The 18,879-nt window shown below is 31.4% G+C and overlaps 2 protein-coding genes across 4 annotated transcripts in view; both read left to right on the plus strand.

The window, feature by feature from the left end:
* LOC119637988 (phosphatase and actin regulator 2) overlaps positions 1 to 598 on the plus strand; it is a 271,425-nt gene extending 270,827 nt beyond the window's left edge. For all 3 annotated transcript variants that reach the window (XM_038034487.1, XM_038034488.1, XM_038034489.1), the window contains 2 exons: positions 52 to 328; positions 491 to 598. In XM_038034487.1, coding sequence (XP_037890415.1) covers positions 52 to 328; positions 491 to 506 — 293 coding nt within the window. In that variant the 3' untranslated portion in view covers positions 507 to 598. The remainder of the gene's footprint in view (positions 1 to 51; positions 329 to 490) is intronic.
* A 16,608-nt stretch (positions 599 to 17,206) lies between these two features.
* LOC119637880 (peptidoglycan-recognition protein SB1-like) lies at positions 17,207 to 18,780 on the plus strand. Its single transcript, XM_038034281.1, has 3 exons — positions 17,207 to 17,483; positions 17,560 to 17,901; positions 17,988 to 18,780. Exons 1-3 carry the CDS (start codon positions 17,444 to 17,446, stop codon positions 18,173 to 18,175), a joined length of 570 nt encoding a protein of 189 aa, XP_037890209.1. The 5' UTR covers positions 17,207 to 17,443; the 3' UTR covers positions 18,176 to 18,780.
* Positions 18,781 to 18,879: the final 99 nt, after the last annotated feature.

Consider the following 18,879-nt stretch of genomic DNA (forward strand, 5'->3'; position numbering starts at 1 on the left):
TCTTAAATAAGAAATTTTTCGATTTTTCGTTGCCTTTTTTTTACCATGCAGCACAAACACCCGCCGAAGAGAAAAAGCAAAAAGAGGAGAAGAAATCATATTTATTGCGTAAATTAAGTTTTCGACCCACCGTCGAGGAGTTGAAAGAGAAAAAGATAATACGTTTCAATGATTATATCGAAGTGACTCAAGCTCATGATTATGATCGCCGAGCTGATAAGCCATGGACAAGACTGACGCCGAAAGACAAGGCTGCCATACGTAAGGAACTGAACGAGTTCAAATCATCCGAAATGGCAGTGCATGAAGGCAGTCGACATTTAACCAGGTATCGGCTGCCGTTTCTTTATCACTTAATTTATACATCGTTTTCTTCAATTGCTTTTATTTATAATAATTTCTCATTCATTCATTCATTCATTCATTCATTCATTTATTTTATTTAGTGCCTTTATTAACATTTTTTATTTTTTGTACTTTGCACTTACAGGTTCCATAGGCCATGACAATTGCAATGGCAGCGTTTTAATATAAATAATAATAATAATAACTTTACAAAAACTCCATACACAACAAAAAATTATGCAACAAAATCTTATTATTATAAAAAATAAAAACGAAAATTATTAGAATAAAAAGAAAAAAACCACAACAAAAAAAGTCAACATTTAAAGAATAAGCACTAAAACAAGAAGAAGAGCAAAACATTCACAAGGAGGATTAAAACAGCAGCAAAGGAAAAATTAAACCAAAAAAAGGAAAAAAAACATAAAATAGAAAAAATTCTTTGAAAAAATATTTATCGAAAAAAAAAGAAATTGAAGAATTCAAGTAGTAAAAAAAGGAAGGTAACTACTCATTGAAAAAGAAGAAGGAAAATCAACTCAAGTACATTTACTTACCGTAAAGGAAATGCACCTAAATAAGTTCGATTTTGGGATTTCAACAGCATCATAACATACGGAGACACACACACACACACACACACACACACACACACACACACACACAAACACACATACACACACTTATAAACGCATTGTGTAAATGCAAGAAGCAAACGCAAGTGTTAATGAGAATAATACATTAAAGAGTTCGGTAAAGAATATTGAGCAGCGTATAGTGGGTACACAATGTAATAAATTTAAAGAATTTCCTAGTTCATTTAAAACCAAAAGCGTGCGAAGAACAAACAAATGATCTTTATTCTGCTTTTCTTTTTAGTTTTTGGCTTAATTAATAAATACTGAGAAAGGCATTTTCTCAGCCTAAAAGCTACAAGTTGGGCAAGACTTGCATTTCGTATAGAAAAACTTGAATTAAAATTAAAGCGAGCACTCACACACGATGTTACAAACTTTTTAAAAGACTCTCTAAATTTTTTTTAATATTTGGGCAAACCCGCAATCCCGCAGCACCCAATATTCGTAAAAGAAACGAATGAAAAACGTGATTGGTCTTTAATAGATTTTCATATAATTGCAAAAGCAAATCTTTTTCCCCTTCTAAATTCTGTTAAAACGTAACGCACATTGAAGTAAACATTTTTACATTCGAATTTTAATGCCTTCTTCAAAACGCGACGTTTGAACAAAACAGAAAAGTTCTTTTATCTTTCGCTTATTGAAGTGCCTAAAGATGTAAAAAATTTTAAACTAAAGAAAAGTTTTTAAAAAAATTCTTCGTAAAACTTGATCTGAATGCGAAAGTGAAAAATTCTTTAATTTGCAATCCAATTTATTTAATTCATTTATAAGAAAGGGAATTTCAATTCCGTGCAACAGCGCCCTTATACTCATTGCTTTGAAGACCCGAACATCAAGCGTAACTTTTACGGTTAATTTCTTTTCTTCTTTTTAATACAAAGTCTTACCTCTGTTTATAGATAGATATGTTTCACTATTTATAGTGGCTCTTGTTAAGCACTCATCAGTTGAAGGGTAAATTGAAGGTGTGACGCTTAATATCATAATTTTTCCTTTGTCTATAGCGTTTAAAAAAAAAACAAAGAAAAAACCGGAAATTTATTGTTCTAAACAAAAATTAAACTAAACTTCGGCATCGTGTTATCTTTCAATATTTAACCTGAATTTGAAACGCCTGAAAATAATGAAAACGCCTTTATACAGTTTTACCTTTCACCTACGGCAACTCTTTTCTAATTGATCAAGTTTTCCCAAATTTTTGAAATCAATCTCTTCACAGTTTGCTACACAAGTAACGCAAACTAAAAATCTCTCGTGAATTTTAGGGCAAAATGTATATTCCACGACGTCTTCACTTTTACTTAAGAAATTGGGCCACTATAAACGGCGGAAAAAAGAACTTTTTTGACAATTTTTTCTTTCATGGAAACAAAAAGGCAATAGAGTATTAAGCATTTAAATGATTTTGAAAGAATAAATTATTTTAGAAAAACTTAAAAAAATGACAAAACCGGAAACTAGTTCGCAAAACATCCCTAATGTAAGCGGGCTCCGAGACAAGCAGTATAGCTGGCATAATTTTGAATCAATGAAAGAATTTCACTTAACATGCATGCCTATAGCTAAAGAAATACGTAAGGGTTTTTAAAAATATTGATTAGTAATGTGATTAAACGATATTCGAGTGGAGAAGTTCAATTTTCAATCCTTTATTAATAAATTAATTTATCGAAAATTCTCCAAGTGCTTTTCTTTAGATTTCAAAGATATTCTATAACATTCGAATGAAAGAAAAGTGAACATTTTTATAATAAAACTGCAAGTAGCGTGTAGTAGCGTGTAAATTTTCAAGTGCACGTATAATATTGCGTGCAACTATATTCAAAAGATCAAATTTTTAGACTCTCGAAAATTTTTCCACGCCCGCAATAATATCATTAATATAAAAATATATATATATAATAACGAAAAAAAATGTTTCATAAAATTTACAAGAAAAGAGTGTATCTTTGACAAGTTTTCTCGGGATGGAAGGAAAGTTCGCAGAATAATGATGTTCGGAGATATTATTAAACTCACATTAAACAGCAACGTTATTTTCGAAAAATGTTAACATATCGAAAATACGAAATGCGGATCGCGATAGAAAATGTTATTTCCTATATATCAGTAAAAATTCAAATGACAACAATAAAAATTTGGAGGAGTTCCTTTTGTAAGCGTATTTCACATCTCTTACAGGCATATTTTTTTACCACAATAAATTTTGTATTATTTTGTTGCATTAGTCTGCGACCCCCGTACCATATGTTCTTTCATATTCAAATATTCTTTATCACTCACCTTCTTCGACGATTTTTTGCGCGAAAGTGCTTCATCTGTCAAAAACAGAACCGCATAATTTGCATATCGTTTGTTCTAATCGGTTTCAGGCTCCTATCAATATTTTTATTTGGAAATGCTTTTAAATGAATAGAAATACTTACTAAAGACATCTATTAGTGTACAGTGATTGCGACATGCCTGATGGTTTAACCCCACGGTGGCCCAAGCCACGGGGTTATTTAAGCGTAATCCACGCCCCCTGGCGCGTTAGACAATCCCTATAAACTACGGGCCTAAACAGCACCAGAGTCCAGATTGTTTATTGTGTATGGCTCAATAAACCCAGTCTGGTCAGTGTTGAGGCCTATCCGCACCTAGATTTGCTCCCCTTTGGCTTGGAACGAGTGAAAACCACAACCACCACGAATACTCCCCGAAGGGGCGTACCCAAGAAGTCAGGGCTCACAAATTGATCAACTTCAATGCGTTCAAGGGAATAGACTCGTTCCACCGTAGTTTTTACAAAGCCTTGTTGATCAATTACCACCAAAGCCTGCCGTCAAATCCCTTTTAAAATTTTATTTACAACTTTTAATTTTAATTCCATCGTTTACCCGCAGGCATACATGGCTATTGTGAGCGGGCTACTGACCCCCGTGGCTCCCAGTTTAAACTAGAAAGCCTTAAGCATACTTTACGTGGCTGAAACAGAGTCAGACCACTCTTGCCTTCGGATTAATCATACAATCCCGGTTAGCTAAAAACCGGACTACCCTTCATCGAGATATTTAAGCTTCGGGCATTGCACTGATATGGCGCGGGCGAACTACCATGCACTCACTAACTACTACCTCCACGTATTTTTGCGTAACCAGTTACCAGCTGGTTTTTGGTTAAAATTTCCTTGGTAGTAATTAGCTTTCCTGAGTAAATAACTCATCTTCCAGTGAACCCCTACACCGTCTCTATTAGTGTACAGGAGAAGTAAGAAATCAACAGCAAAAGCATTTGGTTGCAAATTCCTAACAGATATTCACTTGACCCAATTTATCCATATGAGCAGCCGAGTGATAGAAGCCGCAATTACCAAATCAATGTTCTCAGGTTTCGCTCGTGGCTGTTGTAAGTGTTCAATCAGTGAATGCATAACATTTACCCATTGGTCACACACCCACAAAGCTGCGGTGTACAATCTTCTTGCCTGTTTCTTTTCTCTCACTTCTTTCTGACCATCGCGATATTACACTAATAGGGGGCATCTCCTGAGTTATTGGCCACATTAAAAAAAAAAACAAGCCTTTTTGGAGCGTTTTTTATGTTTGGAGAAAAGGGCATAATTTTAAGAAAAAAATTTATTTCAAGAAATGAAATGATTTTCGTTGAATTTTTTTTTTGAAAAAGTATTATATCTAGTGAGTCAATAAAAAAATGTTTTTTTTTTTTTCTTAAAAAATTTGCAGCGATATCGCCCCTTAACCACTGCAAAAGCTTAGGGAAGCAAAGCGTTCTCTCTTGATTTTAAGGAATAGGAAAATTCAAAAATGACCTTAACATTCTTGAGGAAGATCATAACCGCAAGAGTACCAAAACTTGAAATGCCTGTTTTAAAAAGAAAAAACACGCCTTTTTATTTTTCTCGAAAAACATTTATTTATTCATCAATGTCTATTTTGTCCCCTTTAAAATAAATCTCATTCAAGATAATACATGTGTAACAGCGTTTTTTTCCATCTTCGAAGCACTTCCGATTTGCGTTTTTTGCTATGGCCTTAAGCTCTTCCATTGACGCGGCCTTCATACCCTTTAACGTGACAAAACTTCGCTTTTTCAGTTTTGGAAACAGAAAAAACAGCTGCGATCCTTGTACATAAATATAAGGAACCCGCATAATACGACTTAATCGAGGGTGGCATAACGAATACGCTTTGAAAACGGCGTAGAGTATCAATCTGTTCATTTGTTTGCTGTTGCTCTTATGACCCTACGATTTGAGGAAAACAAATCTTCGTCAATATATTTGTAGGCAATAAATATATTTCTAAAAGCTTCTTCCTTTTTTCTCTTTTTTTTATTGCTATTGTTGTTGTTTGCGTAACATGCGGCATTGGTTTATTTTAAAGGGAAACTTTTATTTAAAAAAAAATTCAACTTCTTTTGCAAATAAACAATACCTTTCAATGCATGCATTGTAAAAAATGTTTTTAATAAATTCAAAAAAAAAAAAGAGAAAAACCATTAACGTTAAGTTGTAGCCACTATAGAGCGATTTCGAGGAAAAAGAGCTAATAGAGAAAACGTACCATTTCCGATTCGGATTAATTTTTTTCAAAGATTTTTATAACCACAGATGAAGACTACATGACTTGAGAAATTACATATATGCAAAGGCAACCAAGTATGAAATTCTGCTTTTGAAAAACTCCCTTTCAAGGCCAGGGTTATTTTGATTTTATTTCTGAAATGTCAATCGGTATAAGAACGCCAAAATTTTCATTAAAATAAACTCTTAAGTAAATAAATAAGCTTTCAATTTGTACTCAGTTAGTAATTTGTAATATTTTTAAAACTGTTTCACTTCTACTATTTTTTCAATTCTTAATATAAAATATTCGGATATAACTTTTATGGATTTTGTTTTTGTCTCTATTAATATATTTTATATTTGTATTCTGGTCGATGTATGATGTCGATGATAATAATGGTCGTCTTTATGATTTTTAGCCGTTTTTAGAGAATTACTCGCGATTGGTTTCGTTAATTATTTTCCGACAGTTTATATATTAAAAAAAAAAATAAAATTTATATATTTTCTTGTGCTTTAAGAACACAAATTATTTTTAAATTTATGTTGATTTAATTATTTATATTAATAACAAAGTTTTTAGTCAATTTTTAATTAATAAATTTTATCTTATGAATTAGTTATAAACTTTAAACTAAACAAACCGTTCGCCTCCTATTATTCCAAATCAAAAAAAAAAAATTATAAAAATAAATAAATAAAAAAAAAAAAATGATCATAAAACAAAGATTGATACAGTTGATTATATGGAAAAGAAGTTTTCTTTTAACAAATTTTAAATCGAAAAAAAACAAAAACCATTACATTCACTTCTGTATTTGTTAAAAGACATGATTTTTTTTTTTTCTTAATTTTTAATTGAAAACTTTAGTAATAATTACAAATATACCAACAAAATAATAAATAAAAATATTTTTGCATATGTTTCATTTTTATATACGGATTACTTTAATTTTTAATTTGAAATTATTTAAGTTCATATTTCAATCATAACAATTTATTTTGCTATTCCTATAAATTCCCACACTTGACTTTCTTACTACTCACAAAAGGGGCAATTAAAAATTCTTCTTCTGTCTTCTTCGAACGTCGGAATATCAAACGGGAATCAATCTATTAATTTAATTAATAGAGAGCACGTAAATCGTATAAATCATAAAATGAAAAGGAATTCCTTAGCCTTAAGTCCATTCAGTGTAATGAAAATTGAACGTTTTCTTAGGATGGCAATGCCGTTTTCAGTAATGTTCAAGTCGATTATGGTTGGGTTCTTCGGAAAATCATCTCGTTTTTTTGCTCAAAGTAAAACATCAAAGGACTTCACATAATTATGAATAATTGAATTCGAGAAATTCAATTTTCTAGCGACCTCATGGATTTTTATTCGAAGGTTTGCATCAAGTGATGACAATGAGAGAGCAAGCAGTCAAATGCCTGTTAATTAACAGCGCTGCTAATGTTTTTGATGACAGATATACCCGAAGTTCATGAGATTTTATTAATTCGTATTTTGCAGAAAATGTTGCAATATCCTTTAATTTGATTATCGTTGCTCACTAAGGCATTCGCAACTATTTCATATCTATATAGAAGGCAATGTATGTAAGTATTACTTTTACTTCGGATAATTGTCTGCAAAGTTCTACCAAATCGCACACAGGCATTCTTTGTAGTATATACAATACACAATCTAAACGTTTTGCTTAAATATTGTATAGAAACTGATGATGGGTACTAAAAGCATCTTTTGTTCATTTCAAATGCAAAATTTTTGTTTTTTTTTAAAACTTTCAATAAATTTTTATTTTTATGAGGAGAACATTTTAAGTTGAGTCTGCAGGACTTGAAATCTCACATATATGCTTATGAAAAAATTTTCCAGTGAACACATTATACGTATATACGAATGCTTACCAAATATCGATAATTATCTCCTTCATCGAAAACTCAAAACTGGAGTCAAGAGCTTTATAATGCCGAAAAAGAGTTTCACGAACCCCACATAAGGATATATTAAATCTACAGAAAGGTACTGTCCGTTCCGGTTATTACAAAAATTTCAAGAAGTATGCGAATATCCATTTGACGCATACTTGTCTTTTTTTCATTGAATGTATACATACTGATCTTGCCAATGAATTAAAACGAAGACGATTCCTTCTAGTGTTAATTGAGACGCAATTCTGTACCCATGACTACTGATAAAATTTATTTATTTTTTGCTCATACACACGACAATTGTTTTCAAGAATATTTTATAAAAATGATAAAAATCAGTCACCCTCATCCAATGTTATAGAGTAAGGAAGTTAAATTTTTTCTTTAAGTCTTTTTAAGATAAAGATGGTAGATGTAACATAGACGAATATAATTTCCTTATGTGTTTTATTGTCTTCGTTTTTTTTTTTTATATTATTTTAGAGCACTCACATTTTATTTTGGACCGTAAGTTGTTTCAATAAAGATTTGACTGCCAATATTCCTTGAGCCAATATACAAGAGCAAGCATGAGGTTTTTCGCTTTGCACAAAAGTTACAAATGTTTTTCTATAAATTGTAAACTATTTTTTAACAGAAAAAAATCCACGTGGAAATTAAATAAAAAGTATATTTCACGAAAAATTAAATATTTTCTATCATAATTTTTTTTTTTCAAAAAAAGGTAAAGGAGATATAGTATTTTATTAGTTCATCAAAAACGATATTGTGTTAACCTAACGGATATTCCCTTGGCGCGGATGTATAAATCGAAAAAAAACTATGGATTATGAAAGTGTTAAGGAGACATTCAAATGCATTTTTCCACTCTCCACTGTCTAGAAGAAGCTATGTTCACAATTTACCAACCGGCCGCTCGGCTATAGATCCTCCTTGGCGCTGCCTCTGTTAAAACTGTAGCACGTAATATCTTCGCCTTTCTTATGCTCAGATAAAATTGCTTACAGAAGAAAGCAACTAGTTGAACCTCAATATTTAATAATAAATGACCATTTGTAACGGCGCAATGTAATGGGGGCAAATATGCATCGGAACACTATGAAGTAAATATATGCTCTCACGCTCGGGCAACAAAAAGTAAAACGAATTTACCACGTCTATGTGTCTGAAAGCGCGAAAGTTCACAAATTGGTTTAAGGTTTCTCGGACAGTTAGTAGCAAAAGAAAAAGTTCTTAATTGTCAAACTGTTCGTGCATTAATGTGACAAAGTAGATACATGCGGACTGTAGTTCTCGGAATTACCCGAAAAACTTTACTAACTTGCACGCAAAATTTAACTTGAAATATATATAAATGTCTACATTAAATGTCTACGTTCAATGTATACCGTGCGAACCTATTGTTAATCTATCTTCCATTCCAACATGTACAGCATGGATATAAGGAAGCTTATGTAATTGACCGAAAAGTCTGGCTGATCTACTCTAAATTCATTTAGTCATAGTCTCTTACCCGTCTATATGGATATTCAAATTTTCATTGAGAGAGAGAGAGAGAGTACAATGTATATATAAATATATATATTGCTTTTAAACTATATGTCATATACAAGTAAATTGTCGATATTTTTTTAATAAAATTCAAATTTAGTGAAAACATACTTGTTAGCAAATTTAATAATCGAAGTAGCGATTATCATTATGTGTGGTCTTCTGCCATTTACCGGGCAGCTTACGGGCTACGTTGCGATAGAGTCTTTCCAGTTTCGAGACGAAATATTTATGAAGAAGCCAGATCTGTAAAGTAACGCGCGATAAAACTACCCATCCCAAGTTTAAAATGACTTGTTGGATTGCTTTCGCTGAAGACCTACGGACATATGCGAAATTTCATCGCTTTCAAAACTGCAACTTTGTCGAATTTACTTGCGGACCTACCATATATATATATGTATATTTCACATATTTTATTTTAAAGTGATATAAACAACGTAACATAATTCATGTACGGTATTATAATTAAATAGAATTTAAAAGAGAAATCTTTACTGATGATAGTGACTACTTTCTTTCAAAGCAAAAAAAAAGCCTTTAAAGAATTTGTTTGTAGTAAATTTACTCGCTTAATGTGTGTGTGTGCATTTGACATTGTAATGATTGGTTAAAGAGTAAAACTGGGATCACTTTTTCAATTTAGAAGAATAGGTTCAACTCGTGAAAACTAAAGTGAATTTGGAAGGATAGGCGAAAATTTGGACATATTTCCATTAATGGTTTTCCAACGTATTAATCTGAAATTTAACAGAAATATTTTCCTGTGTGTGAAAACGAGTATATGTGCATATACATATATATATACCCTGAATCATTCCTATTCCTATTGTTCGAACTATTGGCATGGCCATTTGGAATCATATTCACACATAGGCAAGTATTTCTGAAATACTCAAGATATATATGAAATACCCATATAAGCGTCCTCCCCAACGGGTAGATGTAAGATGTAATGTTCTTTACATATTTCATAAGCTACGAATCGTGAAACTCCGATATTCTCCCAAAATTAATTCTTAATCTCAACTGTTATATACAAGATTTTTTAATAAGAATAATAAATGCAATTTCTTTTTTGAAGCAAGTAAGAACATTATAGTCAGGCAAGGCCGGTTCTTAGTTACCCTACTCTACTTCGCCTAGTGCAATTATTCACTCGTTTTGGTTTTAACATAACAAAAATTACACAATTATTTTTCGGCAAAGGCATACTTTTTATTGAAGCCAACATATTTGAGGATGATTAAAGTATCATATGACGCGATCCAAATTTTTTTTTTCTAATTTACTTTCTAAAAATGTTATTATTATATATATTTTATGTTTCCATCATAGAAAACCCAAAAATTTCTCACCATACAAAGGCTCGCCTGTATTTGTTGGGGTCGAAAAAATAGATCTATGTGATTCAAATTCCCTACCGTTAATTTTTTTGCTAAATTGCAACTATTGAGCAATTTTCATCACGCAATGTTAAAAGTTAAATCGTTTTCTGGTTCTTAAGAAATTATATATGAGTTCCAAAAAATAGACCTAAGCGGCTGAAATGTAGTCCAATTAATTTTTATGTCAACTTACTGTGAAATTTGGATTTACGTTTTCTGAGAAACCATATATGCGATTATATCCAAAAAAATAGATCTATTTAGTCGAAATTTGCTACGGTTCATTTCTATATCAATTTACTATTTCGACCATGAAATAATGAAAATTAGATCGTTTTACGATATAAAGATGTAGCTTTCGTAGGAACGACTATATGAGAGGGGGACGAAAAATAGCCCCAGCTGAATAAAATTTTTCATACCAATTTCGAATGTCGAAATACTATTATCCAGCGACATTTGTAGGGAAACTTTGAAAATTGCCATTTTTTTTCAAAATAAGGGATTATACGGGAAATAGTCCCAAAAGTGTACCTATCGAAACCGTTCTCAATGGGTCCGTCCGTTCTTGGTTAGTGTACCATTTTCCTTAAAATATCTCAAAAATCACGCTCCATAGGTTGAATATAAAAAAAGAAGCAGCCAAACAGACAGATGGACAAATAAACTTAGATTGATTCAGAATCGAACGAAAAAGTTTGTATAGTAAAAATTCTATAACAGACCATTGTCAGTATATGTAGGAATATAATTTTTTAAAAATATTCTTATACCCTACATCACTTACGGTATAAGGCGATGGAAGGCGTGGGAATGTATGCCATATCCACAAGCACCTTTCATTATGCTGATTGATCTAGAATCACCAAGCTTGTCTGTTCATTTATCCATCTGTCCGTCATGTTTTCTTGAGATCAGTCTGCAGATCGAAATTTTTTAGATATTTTTGCGAAATTTGATAGAAACGAATGCAAAAATTTTCTCAAAAAACTTCTACGTCTAGAAAAAACTCTAAAGCAAGTGTATGTACGCAGATCCAATTTCAGAAGAAGCATGCGTTTCTCCAGGCAAGCTAAGTAAACGGCTAACAATAAGAGAACAATCGAATTTAAAACTACTCTTGTCAAATTCTTGCATCACCTGACAAGTATAGATCTAAAATTTTTTTTTGTGAAAATATCTATCAGTTATCTAAAAATTTAGAGCAAAAAAATTATGAATCCATCGTCTTCTATATAAAATATATATATAAAAATATATAAAAGACCCTCAGATTTCTTTTTTTCAATTTGCTTGAGGTGGTGGATATTCTTACTACTCATACTTGATTGAGACGATGAATACGAACAATTTACTCTCCAAAGGTAAAACAAATAGGAACCTTAACCAGCTATATTTATTCTTAATTCCTTTGAAAAAACGAAAACTAAACGTTTTCCTTACGCGAACAATAGTGATCCAAAAAATGTTTATTTTATGTCTGTGGTAGACAGATACTGCACTAATATGAACATAGCAGTTCACGTATCATTTAATTGTATTTTATATAAACTTTTATTTTCAAAATCCTTTCGAAAGCGATTACAATGCATTTCTTATTCAAGTGATTGCAAAATTTATTTCAAAAAAAAGATCCAATATATAATTGAAAAGAAAAAAAAGAATTAGTGCTCGCGAGTGCTCATAAATAATTAATGTTTAATTAATGTAAAAGAAAAAAAAGTAAACACATAATACTCAAACAAATATTAAAACAACAAAAAAGAAAATAAAAGCATTTATCATATGATGTTAATTATAGCCAACCTAAAAAGCATTATTATGGTATACATACACGCACATATGTTGCAGACATTACGTATATATGTTCAATATATTCTACTTTGTATACCATTGATAAAAATATATATATAAATTTATTACAAAACACAAGAGATCTTCCTTTTTTCATTATTTATTATATGGTTTTTATATTTATCACTTGCCGAAGGCGCGGGGGGGAGGCAACATAGCGTAAGAGCAATACCCGTTTGTCCGTCCGTTCATCTGCCTAATAAATGATAAACTTAGATATATACACATTCTTAGTCTCTGGCCGTCTGCCCGTTAGACGGCTAACTATTGAATGCTAAAGCTTGACACAAGTTTTGCAAATGCAAAACTAATTCCAATCGATTTTATGATGAACGAAATTAGTTAACAAAAGGGGTAGTGAATATCGACGATGCGTCTAAAGGCGTATACGAACTTCTCACTTATTTGATTACTATATATCCTTTTTTCCTTTTTAACAATCATTTATATAATTTATAAACTACGTCGTATATGTATATCGCATTCTATGTATATACGTAAATATTAAGGGCTTTTAGAATGATTTCAATAATAACGAAGGTAAAAACAAGAAAAAAAAGTAAATTTGAAAGAAATTTGATTGTATTACAGCAAACCAAGAAAAAAAAAAAAAATAATAATAATAATAATAATAATAATAATAATACTAAGTATAAAAATTAATTGGCATTAACCAAACCAAAAGTAATCAGGTCTTTCAATAATTGACTTAAAAGCAAAGAAAACAGTTTCATATAGTTATGTATTAATTATAACAATAATTATAATAAAAGCAAACAACAAACAAAAACAACAACAATAGTAATTGAAATGCAGAAACAGAGAATTTTCTTTTTACACAAACAACAAAATGAATAACTTTTTTTAATACTATTCTAAGTATTCTATGCGAGCGACACAATTGCATATAAAATGAAATGAAAAACAGTGGAAATATATAGAAAACAGGATGAAAAAGAAAAAGAAAAAAAAAAGAAGATTAAATACATTTTTACTATACTTGAAAACAAAAATTTAAAAAGAGGAAAAAATAAAAGAAAACTATAAATGCAAAACAGTAAACAAAGTTCATCGTGAAATAAAATAAAAAAGTAAATTAATGAAAAGAATATTTAACTGGAAAAGCAGACTCGTCTTGGGGCGGATGTTTTATAACTATTTATTTCAGAAAATTTTGCAAAAATTACTCAGTTTATTAGTTAGTGAATTAACGAAGCGAGAATAAAAAAAGATCAGTACTGTCCCTGCAAAGAAGAACACTTCAAGTTATTCCACATTTTCTTTAAGGATTACTCGCATTTTTGACCACAATGGGCGTATTTTTGACCAAGTCTCGCTTCATTATCAATTTCGAAAATGAATGCGAAAATTGCATACACATCGATTCTGGTCATTGATACCGACCGCCTCAGACTAACATAATAAATTATATACGCCGTTTCATTCGTTGATGCATCAGTTGTACAATCAATGTTTACATACATGATCCTGCTAAATAATTATGTTAAGTTTTAAATAGGTTTTCAATCGCAGTTTGAGTTAGTTGCCTTTGCGCGCTGACGGATTGTGAAATCCTTATTATATCGATGAAATATGTATATGTGTACCTGAGCATGAGCTTATTTTCGTCCTTTACTCTGTCTTAATTTTGAGATTTTCAGAACGCTAACTTAGCGCAGGATCAAGCAACCGCGAGGAGAGATTTTAGAGGAAAGATGTTCCCATTGAGTTTATTTCCAACAGTAATATAATTGGCCAATAATAATAGTTGTTCTGACTTTATTATAAATTTTAGCTCATTTAAAAAACTTAAAAGCGCATCTAGAATTAGGTCGCGTTATCTGAAACAAGTTCAGATAATGGACTATCCAGTATATTTAGATTAGTGCAAAGCACAATTTGAAGTAAACAGAGAATTCCTACCATTTAGGAGGCCCCGTCCCTTCTTGGATACCAAAATGAGTAAACAGGTATGGGCAATTTTCTGCCCTCTGGACAAAACAAGGCCCATCTAACAACTCATCTTTGAACGCCGATACGGCACCACATAACTCCCCACGCAGACATTGCTGCTCTCAGTTTTATTTTTTCCGGAATGTCTGTGATTCGCAATATTTCCGACTATAATGCTTCATCCATAGTTCCCTTTCAAAGGTTTTCAACGTCCAAAGAGTAATATTTCCAGAGCATTACCATATTCTCAGCCCTAAACTGTTGAACGAGTCCCTAAGAATCTGTACATTTTTATATACTAGTGCGATGATAAAGAAAAAATTGTCTTGCAGGCCGCCTCCAATGCAGTCGTTGGTTTCTCTATGCAGAGAGAAAATAAAGTAACATACGATGCGATTTGATCATTACGACCTCTTTTAGGGTTTTAAATCATCAGCTAAAATCCCCTGAATATCCGGCTGAAGTCCGTGATATGTAAATTTTTATACTTTGCCTAGAAGTTAGACAGATGTGTGCAAGACGAAGAACAACTTAGAAAGGATCCAAAATTTGTTATACCAATTATCTCAAAATGATTTTCCAATTCGTCACAAACTTGCCTGTCTGTCGAATGCCTTTCTAAGTATTTTTGCGTTTAACCTACAGCTCGCTGTTCTCAAGATATCGTGATAAAATTTTGTACACTGCCATGTTTAGGACCAAAGTCGAAAAATGACTTCATCCGCACTATGTTTATAATAACTCCCCATATAACGACCTATTTCAAGAAGTCATTATATGAAAACATTTGCAATTTTTTCACGAGAAAAACCGATGAAAAATTACATTTAAATAGAATGGCCTCCATTTTTTGCGCGTCGCACGGTAAAAACGTTCTTCTAAAAAATAAGCTCTTATATGGCAAGAAAATCCAATTTATCCAGATTATGAATTTGATCTATTTTTTTAACTCCTTCCTATATAAAGGCTCTCTTCAAAAGTTACCCAACAAGATATAATTTTTGAGATTTTGATGAGAGCAGCTGCCAAAATTTTAGTAAGCGAAGTTTTATAAGATATTTGCTTGATATTTGCTATTGTGGCAATGGTAAATATTACCTGTGAATTCTCTCGTGCTACGCGGTAACGCTGTGGCAACAACATTTTGTCATTAGCAGGGTAAAACTATTCTGTCTTCGTTTGCTTAGCGTTTGCTGTTAGAGTTATTTAACACAGTATCATTTGAATTAGACATCGTTAGTTTAGAACATGATTTCCCAGTTTAGATTCATTGATTCAATTTAAAGATAAGCAAAATCCTTTCACAAATATGCCTAAAATTCCTCAAAAGATAAAAAAAAAAACAAGAAACTTACAATACCAACATTCTTTTTTATAACAGTAATTGATCAAATATTTGATACAATTGTTATTAGTTATATAAGAGCCTATGCTCATGCCCACAGTTGCCCCAAATATATACGTTTTTCCTCTATTAATGAAAAGTCTCGAAGGTACATCCTAAGTCGGGAAAAACAAAGTGACTTCCCTTAAGACAAAGAGAAAGAACTGCGTACGATTTTTTATTTCCATAAAACGTATCATTTAGTCGTATATCATGCTCATGACTTTCAAACGATTATGCCAAAAGGTACTTTGATTGCAAACCGTATATGCAGATCACGTGGACTGACAACGGGTATGTGAACTAAAGTTTATTTCTGTATAATTTACAAAATTATTTAAAGAAAAAAAGTTTTATATAAAACAAAGAAGAAAGTTTTTTATTATGATTTCCATCTTGATTGTTTCCCTTTTACGGTTTTCATGTAAGTTAGAAGAAAATTAAAAATTATTCGATATGCATAAATAACAAGGTAATAAATAAAACAGAAGTTATCAAAAAACGAATAAGTAAATAAATAACTAATAAATAACTGAATATAGAATTTAAGATGAAAGCAAAGAAAAGTAAAAGATATAAAGAGAAAGAAATTCAGAAATTCAATAAATATTATTTAACACCTACAAGAACAAATTTTCGTGGTTTTTTTCTTTTGTTTTTTTTTTTTTTAGTATGAAACGGTTACAGAACATTGAAAGGAAAACCGAAAGTAAACTCGCACGACACCGCCGGAGAACAGAAATATCATTTTGTTTAAAAGTTACCCAGCTCATCTTTGCTAAAAAAAAAAATTACTTGTCTTGCATGAATTCTTGCAATGAAAATCATGCAAAAAACAACTTTAAATATTCAACTTCTTTATTGCCAAGTAAAAGCAAGTTTCAAAATTAGCCTGAAATTTCGAAAGACGGCCAAATATTAAATTTATCATCAATTCATAAAAATTAGAAGCAATCTAATTCATGATAATTGCTCATTATATTTTTGTATTAAACATTCTTATGTACTGGCGCCGCTCAGTTAACACAATTAATGCGTATCGCGCTGCATATGTGGAAGGATATGAATATAGCAGAGAATTGAAGTTCCATTCAATTAAAATTAAAATTAAAAGAATTATAAGCAAAAAGCCAACTTGTCGTCGGCCATGATTTGCAGTTCTGTCTGTCTCTTTTAATATATACTTTGAAGTATATGGGTTAAAAGAACTAAGCAAAATAATTATAGCGTGTAAAAAGAAGTAAAACGATTATAGTCGGGGAAGGCTCGGCCATTACATACACTACATCATTTCGCTGAGCACAATTATTCACGCGGTTTGCCAATAATATTATATACATTGCCCATCTTTTGGTCAAAATATGTCAGTAGACGGGCGAACGAATTGAAACAGACAATAATGGATGAATCGATTCCGCTATTGACCCTAGTCAAGAGTAAATATATTTATGGCGTCGACAGCGTGAATTTCTAGGCCTACGAGGAATTAGCGATTCTAATATGCGCCCCTTGTAATGAATATAAAAATAAAAAATTATCGTTATCTCTGCTTTTAGAAACATTTAGTATCATCTTCTCTGCGTGAAATGTATGCGCGTTTTAATGTTACGAAATTTCGATATTAATTACATTTTTCATAAGAAATAGTACATATAATATGTGTGTTTAATTAATTGAAGTAATATAAAACGTATGTGCCAACATAATATCGCTTGCATTTCTCTCGTAGCTGGCGATCATAGTCAATAGTAATTGCAAAAATCAATGCGTATTCAGATATTTTTAACTCCGTTTCAAAGCAAACGCAAATTTTGTTGCAATAATGTTCAATTTATTTAATATTTTATTAATAGCTAGTTTTTGTGAGTGAAATTGAAAATATTTTTGTAAATATTTTATTTTAACTTTACTTAATATTATTTATGTTCGCATTTGCAGTCTTGTACTTTTGTTTAACGCTCAAGATTACGAAACGTGAGGATTGGTACGCCGAGTCACCAAAAAGTAAACCAAAATCAATTATCAGTCCTGCAGAATTTGTAATTATACATCACACCGAATATCCCTTAAGCTGTCATTTTGAAACGAATTGCTTAAGAATAATCAAAAGCCTACAAAAGCATCACATGTACAAAGAGGGCTATGATGATATTGGTTATAATTTTCTTATTGGCTTCGACGGTCATATCTATGAGGGACGCGGTTGGGGCGTGCAAGCACAGCATCCTTCTGCTTATAAGTTCAACAGCATTGGCATTGCATGTCTAGGAAATTTCGATGGTAAATTTTTTTTGCAAATTTTTTTCGCATTTTTAATGGCTTAAGTGTTCATTTTTATAAACGATACCATCTACAACGTCATCTAGATGATAAACCCGATACCGTCATGCTACAAAATATTGAGAATCTAATTGATGAAGCTATAGTCGAGGGTTATCTTCAATCCGATTACATCCTACTTGGCCATCGTCAAATTAAAACCACATCCTGTCCAGGTGAAAATTTATACAACGTAGTTAAAACCTGGTCCAATTGGTTTGATATTAGGCCATAGCATAATTATATGAATTACGCGCTCAAATAGTCCCAAAAATGTTGTCCAATAATAATAAAAAATGAAATTATTTTTATTTGTGTCCACATGCACACCAAAAACACCAAATGCTTGTTGAATTACACAAAGCTTATATCCATATACCTATAATTGATCTTCATAAAGCTTCGATGAGAAAAGTGAGGCAGAAAACATAGCACATCTAGATACATATAGAAAAGGAAAAGTAATTATAATTGTAGGTTCGCTGTTTTATTACATAAAGTAACATTCTTCCAGTGTGAGAAAGGGGGTTGAAGCACTGCGAAGTGCGTTTTTCTCACCATTTTGTTGGATTAACGTAATAATGTACAAAGCAAATTCTAGGGCATCACCGATGAGCATTGCTATGAGTTTGGACACATTTGATAAGTCTATCTGTTATGGTCTCCGTATCAGCTTGCACAAACAAACAAAGATATATAATTACCAGTATTACTTAACACTTCACGTTTCAAACAGCTATATATCGGTGTATTGTAAACTTAGTATTCCTTCGGCAGACAATTCACAATTAAATAGAAAATCACAGAATTTAATACTTTTTCAACATACCATCCTTCGCACTCTTAAATAAAAATAACTTCATTTATTTTTCTCAAAAAACAAATTAGAAATATTTATTTTTTCAATTTTCCGATATAAAAATGTTTAGATTTTTTATA

Source organism: Glossina fuscipes, unplaced genomic scaffold (assembly GCF_014805625.2).
Source record: "Glossina fuscipes isolate IAEA_lab_2018 unplaced genomic scaffold, Yale_Gfus_2 61, whole genome shotgun sequence".
Lineage (NCBI taxonomy): Eukaryota > Metazoa > Arthropoda > Insecta > Diptera > Glossinidae > Glossina > Glossina fuscipes.

Bases quoted from the DNA above. Each gene is read 5' to 3' on its own strand.
- LOC119637880 (XM_038034281.1), top strand. From the start codon at position 17,444: ATGTTCAATTTATTTAATATTTTATTAATAGCTAGTTTTT. The intron at 17,484-17,559 runs GTGAGTGAAATT...TCGCATTTGCAG, and splicing joins TTTATTAATAGCTAGTTTTT to TCTTGTACTTTTGTTTAACG. The intron at 17,902-17,987 runs GTAAATTTTTTT...AACGTCATCTAG, and splicing joins ATGTCTAGGAAATTTCGATG to ATGATAAACCCGATACCGTC.